Genomic DNA, 9631 nt, shown 5'->3' on the forward strand with positions numbered 1-9631 from the left:
TCACCGGTGCTTGCCATGTTGCTCCTTTGCATTTAGCTAACTGCTAATTCCTTCTCCCAGCTCTGTTCTCGCTGCAGTGAAATAACTAATGAGCAGATGGAGCAGTGTATGCAGCAAGAGATGAAATAACTTTCTTTTTTTAAAAGACAACTTTATTAATATGTGGATATTTTTCCCACGTTAATTTATTGGGTTATGCACTAATATTTTTTACAATATAATATGTTTTCCTAGGTATAACATGATTCATGTATTGTTCGGTTCAGTGCATACCGAATCATGTACCGTGAACCCTGTACCAAATGGGTCAATACAAATACGTGTACCATTTCACCCCTAGCTACTGTATCACAGAGTGATAGTTTTAGAAATGCTCTCTTCTGGCTTTCTTTGCAGCCTCTGCGCATGCATCTTAGCTCTTGCAAACTTATATCTCAGTGAAACTTCTATCTTTGATACTTGTAATGTAATTGTATACTCTCTTTAACTATTAAACACACGTCACATTAATTTGTTGACTCTTTGGAAATATATATAAAACCGGTTAAAATCCAGTTCCTTCAGTTTAGATTCTATCTTTTAGAAAAATATGAGTTTGTATGTGTAGATGGTCTGTTCTAAAGGTGAACTTTGGTGTTCCTCAAGGCTTGGTTTTAGGACCACTTTTTTATTTTTCATTGCTATTAACCTTGACCCTGATCTCTCTTCTGATGAACATAAAAATATTTCAACAGTGGCTTTTTTACATCTTCAGAACATGAACATTTAGCATTACATGGACTTGCTACCACTTATCTCTCTGAACTGGTCCTGTCAGACGTACGTACACATATGCTACATTCGCAAGATGCACCCAGGTGTGAGAAAGTGAACCGCAATGCACTTGATTTACAAGCCATTCTTGCATTCCCTGCCTGGCGGACTGCCCTCCACTGGGATATCCTGACAACTCCTAGCTATCCTGGACCAAAGTCCTCCTAGTGGTGTTGTAGATCTAGTTACTGCCTGATGATTCCTGCTGTCAGCGCCTCCACCTAGTTTTGCAGCTGATCTAGTTTCTGCCTAAAAACTCTGGACACAGTTCCCCTTCATTTATTGACCTGCTGGTCATCTGAACATGCAAAAGCTGACAACTGCTTGTGTAGAAAGGACCTTATAAAATACATTTGATTGATTGAAGCAGTACATATTTCAATTCCCACAGCCATTGTTACTTTAGCAATAAGCAAAGCACAAATCAATAGATTTAATATAATTATTTGTCATCTTGGTTATGAAATTTTATGCTTTTTAGCTGTTCTCATTCTCCATGAACTGTATTGATGCATTTCTGCTGGTCCTGTTTTCCTGGTGTATAAATGAGGTCGCATGCAGGTAAAATCTCTTTGTTATCCAATACCATGGGTAAAACCAAAAAGCTTTCAGCTGAAAGGACAGATACTTTTTGACCTACAAAGATCAAGTAAAGGATATTAAAAAGACAGTAAAAAAAACATTAAGCACAGTCAGGGCAATCATTTCAGAAAGCATCCATTACTACCCATCACGTAATAGATGTAAGATCTAGATGTGCATCTGCTCTTCTAAAACAGAAGGTGACACATTTCACCCCGACCAGTGGGTGGCAGGATGTAAGAGTCCTGTGCACGTTTGTGAACAACGCTCTTTCATAGAAGAAAAGGCAAGATGTCCGGATTATCCAAGAAAAATAAAATTGTTAAAATAAGAAGTCTCAACGAAACAAAAAAATATGGAATGGCTGCAACAAATCTGAAAGAGCTTCTTAAAAAGGGATGTAAGCTTTTTCAGGTACGTTTTCTCCCAGAACAGTTTTGCGGTACAGTATTTGCTGTTACTTTAAACCAGGAAGTACGTTAAACCTTGTTTATTTTTATTTATTGAATAACTCACTATTATAATAACATGGTACAAGGAATCTACGTTTGTGTGTACATTGTTATAAATCTTATAGATTCCACCATTCGGTTCGCGTATTTGCTTGTATGAAGATGGAACAGAATTGACAGAGGACTATTTCCAATGTCTCCCAGACAATGCTGAACTTGTCCTTCTTGCCATGGATGAGAGTTGGACCGGATGTGAGTGAAACATTGCAACTTTGACTGTAAAAAATAATATTACGGAATATATTTTGTACGAATGAATCTCACCTTTGTTGGTGACATGCACTATTAGATCGAGCTTCCTTCACCGCATAGGAATTTGTCTCCTAATTTGTTATCGGATTTTCACAATCAATAAGTAGACAATAACTAATTAGACCATTCCTAAGTTGCGAACGAAACTAGTAGATCGTTGTTTTTGTAGACAATGAATAATGTCAGATCATGACATTAATGGGAGAAAACAGTCACGGGTGACCAATCTGTACTTCTTTTAGATTTAGTTCTTGCAATCATGTTGGCATTGACTATTATTGTTTTTGGCCGCACCACATAGCTTCCAAATGAAAACAAAACATAAATGTTTTATAAAAGCTGGGTAGGTGGCCTAGCCTAGAGGTTAGAACATTGGGGCAGGAACTACATTGACAATTTGAATTTGCACCTGTTTTGTCCATCCTGCAAGATCTGTGGGACACATTACCCCTGTTGCCGTAATGGCTTACTCTGGCAATGTGACCTCACACTGAGTGTCTCAAGGAGTGGGTTTACAATAACACACGTAATTGAGTTTGCCTACACCTATAAAGATACATTGTTGCTGTGACTTGGATGGATCATTTCAAGCCAAGAAAAACAGAATTAAATGTGATTTCTGATTTTTACAGTTGTTTTTGACATAAGCCTGCTGCTGAACACGGGCAGGAACTCAGGTCTTCTCATTGATGCCGCTAAGGGCCTTCTGTCTAAAGAACAGTCTCCAAAGAGGCGCAAACTCCTTGGCGACCTACTCCTGCATATAAAGGACAACTCTGAGACTGAAAACAGATCAGATGATGAAGACTGGTTCCAAGGTATTAGCCCTCTGACCTAAGTAGGGAAATAAATGTTCCATGAAGCATAAAAGCAAGATACGCTTAATATAGGATAACTGGAATGACTTGTGGTGTACCTTTACAAACCAGGCTGATGTAATGGCTTAATATTGCACCCATTATTATCCCGGCTTTCAGGAATTGATGTCAGATTTAAGACTAAATCGGCCTACATGCGGTACAACTGTGAAAGCAGGATTCGTGGATACATGAAGGAGGTAAAACTTTTGCACTCAGTGGGTGCCGTGATCAGAAAAGCACTACCTCAGTATAACTAATGTTTTTCCCACTACTGGTTTGTACTGGTTCTTGTTGTGAATACTTTTTCTATTTGCCCCCTGTTGAACTGGAACCTTTCTGTAATTTGAAACATACTATTTTGGTTCCTACCAGGTCGATAGTTATGCTCAAACCATCCAAAAGCCTAAACTTAAGGATCAATACAGGAAGATTGTGGAGTGCTTTGTGATGCAGCTGAAATCTGACAAGTACAATGGCTGCTATTTCAACAGGACCGAAAAGGAACACGAACGACTATGCACAAAGGAGGGATGGTTCACCTGTCAGGTAAAATATAATTCTGAAAGTGGCTAGTAATATATGAACTGGCTATAACAAGGAAAACATTCTAATTAATTAGGGGATGTACTATGATCAGTCATGATGGGGAATATCTGAATGGTTACCAAAAGGATCAGAGTCACATTTCCCTGATTGCAATTGAAACTTGAGCTTATTTTTCCAGATTTTTCCCCCTGAATTATGCCAAAAAGTTAGCATGTTCCTCAAACCCCTACACAGAGAATGTAGGATCAAAAGAAAGGCAGCGTTCTCCATTCAGTCTACCATAGCATTTAATTAATCAATAATACTGATGTGAGATCAGCACCTAAAAAGATATGTTCATCTTTTGCTACAAATAAATGTGCTTAACGTGGTGGAGGGGTTTGAGTACCCGAGTGACCCTAGGAGCTATGTTGTCTGGGGCTATATGCCCCTGGTAGGGTCTCCCAAGGCAAACAGGTCTTAGGCGACGGGTCAGACTAAGAGCGGTTCAAACCCCCCTTAATGAAGAACAACATTATGAGTACCGTGACGTCGCCCGGTATGGCGCAGCCGGGGCCCCACCCTGGAGCCAGGCCCGGGGTTGGGGCTCGTATGCGAGCGCCTGGTGGCCGGGCCTTCCCCCATGGGGCCCGGCCGGGCTCAGCCCGAACGGGTGACGTGGGGCCGCCCTCCCGTGGGCTCACCACCCACAGGAGGGACCATAAGGGGCCGGTGCGAAGAGGATCGGGCGGCAGTCGAAGGCAGGGGCCTAGACAACCCGATCTCTGGACACAGAAACTAGCTCTAGGGACGTGGAATGTCACCTCGCTGGCGGGGAAGGAGCCTGAGCTAGTGCGTGAGGTTGAGAGGTTCCGATTAGAGGTAGTCGGGATCACCTCTACGCACGGCTTGGGCTCTGGAACCACACTCCTTGAGAGAGGATTCTGTGCTAGTCACAGTTTGTCCATAACGAACACCATGTTCAAGCATAAGGGTGTCCATCAGTGCACGTGGCACCAGGACACCCTAGGCCGCAGGTCGATGATCGACTTTGTTGTCGTCTCATCTGACCTGCGGCCGTATGTCTTGGACACTCGGGTGAAGAGAGGGGCGGAGCTGTCAACTGATCACCACCTGGTGGTGAGTTGGATCCGATGGCGGGGGAGAAAGCTGGACAGACTCGGCAGGCCCAAGCGAACTGTAAGGGTCTGCTGGGAACGTCTGGCCGAGTCTCCTGTCAGAGAGATCTTTAACTCCCACCTCCGGCAGAGCTTCGACTGGATCCCGAGGGAGGTTGGAGATATTGAGTCCGAGTGGACCATGTTCTCCACCGCCATTGTCGAAGCGGCCGCTCGGAGCTGTGGTCGTAAGGTCTCCGGTGCCTGTCGAGGCGGCAATCCCCAAACCCGGTGGTGGACACCGGAAGTAAGGGATGCCGTCTAGCTGAAGAAGGGGTCCTATCAGGCCTGGTTGGCTTATGGGACTCCTGACGCAGCTGACGGGTACCGACAGGCCAAGCGGGCTGTAGCCCGGGTGGTTGTGGAGGCAAAAACTCGGGCCTGGGAGGAGTTCGGTGAGGCCATGGAGAAGGACTATCGGCTGGCCTCGAAGAGATTCTGGCAAACCATCCGGCGCCTCAGGAGAGGGAAACAGTGCCCTACCAACGCTGTTTACAGTAGAGGTGGGCAGCTGTTGACCTCAACTGAGGATGTCGTCGGGCGGTGGAAGGAATACTTCGAGGATCTCCTCAATCCCGCTGTCACTTCTTCCATTGAGGAAGCAGAGGATGAGGGCTCAGAGGTGGACTCGTCCATCACCCGGGCTGAAGTCACTGAGGTGGTCAAGAAACTCCTCGGTGGCAAGGCACCGGGGGTGGATGAGATCCGCCCTGAGTACCTCAAGTCTCTGGATGTTGTGGGGCTGTCTTGGTTGACACGCCTGTGCAACATCGCGTGGCGGTCGGGGACAGTGCCTTTGGGATGGCAGACCGGGGTGGTGGTCCCTCTTTTTAAGAAGGGGGACCGGAGGGTGTGTTCCAACTATAGGGGGATCACACTTCTCAGCCTCCCCGGGAAAGTCTATGCCAGGGTACTGGAGAGGAGAATACGGCCGATAGTAGAACCTCGGATTCAGGAGGAACAGTGTGGTTTTCGTCCGGGCCGTGGAACACTGGACCAGCTCTATACCCTCTACGGGGTGTTGGAGGGTTCATGGGAGTTTGCCCAACCAATCCACATGTGTTTTGTGGATTTGGAGAAGGCATTCGACTGTGTCCCTCGCGGCATCTTGTGGAGGGTGCTTGGGGAATATGGGGTCCTGGGTCCTTTGCTAAGGGCTGTCAGGTCCCTGTACAACCGAAGCAGGAGCTTGGTCCGCATTGCCGGCAGTAAGTCAGACTTGTTCCCAGTGCATGTTGGACTCCGGCAGGGCTGCCCTTTGTCACCGGTTCTGTTCGTAATTTTTATGGACAGAATTTCTAGGCGCAGCCAGGGGCCGGAGGGTGTCAGGTTTGGGGACCACACAATTTCGTCTCTGCTTTTTGCAGATGATGTTGTCGTGTTGGCCCCTTCTAACCAGGACCTTCAGCATGCGCTGGGACGGTTTGCAGCCGAGTGTGAAGCGGTGGGGATGAAAATCAGTACCTCCAAATCCGAGGCCATGGTCCTCAGTCGGAAAAGGGTGGCTTGCCCGCTTCAGGTTGGTGGAGAGTGCCTGCCTCAAGTGGAGGAGTTTAAGTATCTAGGGGTCTTGTTCACGAGTGAGGGAAGGATGGAACGGGAGATTGACAGACGGATCGGTGCAGCTTCTGCAGTAATGCAGTCGATGTATCGGTCTGTCGTGGTGAAGAAAGAGCTGAGCCGCAAGGCGAAGCTCTCGATTTACCAGTCAATCTACGTTCCTACTCTCACCTATGGTCATGAGCTTTGGGTCATGACCGAAAGGACAAGATCCCGGATACAGGCGGCCGAAATGAGCTTTCTCCGCAGGGTGGCCGGGCGATCCCTTAGAGATAGGGTGAGAAGCTCGGTCACCCGGGAGGAGCTCAGAGTAGAGCCCCTGCTCCTCCACATCGAGAGGGGTCAGCTGAGGTGGCTTGGGCATCTTTTTCGGATGCCTCCGGAACGCCTTCCTGGGAAGGTGTTCCGGTCCCGTCCCACCGGGAGGAGACCCCGGGGAAGACCTAGGACTCGCTGGAGGGACTATGTCTCCCGGCTGGCCTGGGAACGCCTCGGTGTCCCCCCGGAAGAGCTAGAGGAAGTGTCTGGGGAGAGGGAAGTCTGGGCATCCCTGCTTAGACTGCTGCCCCCGCGACCCGGCCCCGGATAAGCGGAAGAAGATGGTATGGTATGGTATGGTAAATGTGCTTATTCCTTAGCCTATAATAAAAATGCTGATGTTATCGTTGTTTACAGAGTATCATCTATTCATTCAATGTTCAGCAGAGACCATCTGTGTATGAAATGCCCTAAAAAGTACTTAAAACAGATGCTTTTAAAAATGGATTGGGGCAGTTAAATAACATATTTGATAACAAGTGCAACTTTAGTAACCATGTTATAACTTTGGCAGAAACAGTTTGGAGATTTACAAAAACTTTTTGGGGGAAACTGGACCAAGATCACATTTGGCTTAATAACTGTTTCACTGATCCTGAATAACTCTTCTCAGGGTGCTTTTGACCAGGATGAATGCAAGTCCCTCCACTCGATCAACCCGTATGGTAACAGAGAGAGCAGAATTCTCTTTAGCACCTGGAATTTGGACCACAGGTAGGTCATTAACAAATATTATTAATAATTTAGAATGTCACACTCTTGAAACACAAAAAGCTTGCTTAGTTATCAGTTGCACTGTACTGCCATATTGCAGATCTAGTCTGTAGTTGACTAATATTTTCCTCTCCCAGGATTGAGAAGAAGAGGACTGTCCTTCCTGCCCTGGTGGAAGCACTGCATAACCACAAGAACAGCAACATAAACCTTGACTACTTTTACAATCTGCTGTTCACTAGGGAGAATCTGAAGCTGGTACATATCGTATGCCATAAGAAAGGGGCCCATGATTTGCTGTGTGATAAAAAGAAAATTTACCAAAAGGGCAAACGAAAAGTATTTTTAGTATGATGTTAAAATTATATATACAAATTTCAGTGAAAATGTTTTTTCTACTGCTTGTTGATAATTACTTTTTTTTAACTTGCAAATGATTATTTTTTTAAACCATATAAAAGTGCAACACTGGTGAATTAAAGGGATACAACCATCTCCATTTGATCACACCATTCAAACTTACCTTCCCTAAAGGTCTTGACATACTCCAGTTTTGGAGGTGTATGTACATATGTGAATGCTACGCAAGTCCACAAGGAGGCTGTCGTTGACAACTGCTGATTTTGTACAACCACAATAAACAATGCCAACAAAAATGGTTCATTAGACCATTACATTTATTCATTGTGTATTACTGTTTAGATTGTTTCAGTCTCACAGAACCTCAGAGGATCTTGGGTATACTGCCCCTAGATTTCTGTTGGTATTGCACCTGCGTATGCACACAGTCAAAGCCTAGAGAGACGTGCACAAAGTACAGACCAAATGTATGCAGGATACGGTGGAAGCCATTCTGCGTGTGTGTACACGTACATACCTTGAAGTATATTTGGGCCTTTAGGGATTATTTACATTACAATATATTTTCAGAGACACAACAAAGAAGTCAGGACACTAGAATATTTTATATTTTTGAATAGGTCTTCAAACCCTCTCTGGGGGACGCCCCCAGCCATCTGAGTTTAGTTTTTGCCCTGAAATAGCTTACCTGGTTCAACAGGTAAGGGCTTGTTAATTAGTTAAAAAGTTGATTCAGGTGTGCTAGCTCTGGGATACACCTAATAGAGGGAATTGCTGGGGGGTCCCCAGGAGAGGTTTGAAGACATATGGCTTAAAGGGATAGTTTGTAAGTGAAATTTCACTTACCAATAGATGTTCCAAAGGCCCATAGAGGCATTTTTATTCAGACGGAGCAGAATAAAGGACTGTTTTAAAAATTACTGTCTGAAGGACCAACTGTGAGTAAGGGGACTGTCACCGAAATATGATTTTTGGACGAACTATCCCTTTAACGCTGTCGTACTGGGGTAGCCTCCAAACAAAGCATAGTTGCTAAATGTTTCTTGAAACACTTTCCATTAGATGAATTCAGGTAGGTCCATCCCATAATTGATTTAGTGACAGATCTATCAAGCAGATACGAGGGCAATGTGGAGCTGTTATCAAATTTAAGACGTGAGCACAGGCCAGAGGTAGATGATTTGTTTTGATATTCAGAAATACATTGGTAAAGTTGTCATATTTTAATGTTTAAAATCCGGTGTATAATACTTCTGAACTAGAAGTATTTGAAAATAAAGTTATTGTGGTTTGACTATATGGTAGATTCTTAATTGGCTTTGCTGAATCCTTTGTCTTGTCCTACTTTTGAAAAAAAAAAACTTAAGCTGTTGTGTTTTAAGCGTCAACAATGTATTCATTCCACTAACCAAAACGTTATATGTGAATTGCAATGACAGAATCTCTCCCTGTTACTTACAAGAAACAAGAACCTTCCAAAACCAAACTTCCTAACTAAAACAAAAGATACTGAACTAATTTAGTTCTGTTTGATGTAACATTTTGCCCACTCAAATGTAATATCTGGCCGAATGAATACACCGAGATAGATTGTTTACAAGTTTGGAACCCAAAATGTATACAGATTTTTTTTTTTATTACCACGGTGGGCAAGATAATAATAGATAAAAGGATGAGGCCAAACAGTTGATTAACTGCTTTTTAAAGTAAGACAAGCAAGCAAAAAAACAGGAACAGGATTATTTTTCTCCTTTTTACCATCTATTTTTAACAGGTTTGCACAAACTATAGAAACTTTTTATTCTCCTATATTTAAGGTATCACTGACATTTCTTTGAGATATATTTTCCACTGTATTGTATAAAATGTTTTTGCAAAAAGAGTAGTTGGCATAAATTAGTTAAACACATTAAGGAGTGGAGGAGACATCTGTCAAATTACAATTTGGCAACCACTT

The 9631-nt window shown here is 44.0% G+C and overlaps 1 protein-coding gene across 2 annotated transcripts; it reads left to right on the forward strand.

Annotated features, from left to right (window-relative positions):
- The first annotated feature begins 1565 nt into the window (after positions 1–1565).
- dffb (DNA fragmentation factor, beta polypeptide (caspase-activated DNase)) lies at positions 1566–7984 on the forward strand. 2 transcript variants are annotated; one of them, XM_010875366.4, is made up of 7 exons: positions 1566–1809; positions 1973–2099; positions 2792–2977; positions 3137–3216; positions 3392–3565; positions 7214–7314; positions 7452–7982. In XM_010875366.4, exons 1-7 carry the CDS (start codon positions 1687–1689, stop codon positions 7666–7668), a joined length of 1008 nt encoding a protein of 335 aa, XP_010873668.2. In that variant the 5' UTR covers positions 1566–1686; the 3' UTR covers positions 7669–7982.
- Positions 7985–9631: the final 1647 nt, after the last annotated feature.

This window comes from Esox lucius, chromosome 12 (genome assembly GCF_011004845.1).
Source record: "Esox lucius isolate fEsoLuc1 chromosome 12, fEsoLuc1.pri, whole genome shotgun sequence".
Classification (NCBI taxonomy): domain Eukaryota; kingdom Metazoa; phylum Chordata; class Actinopteri; order Esociformes; family Esocidae; genus Esox; species Esox lucius.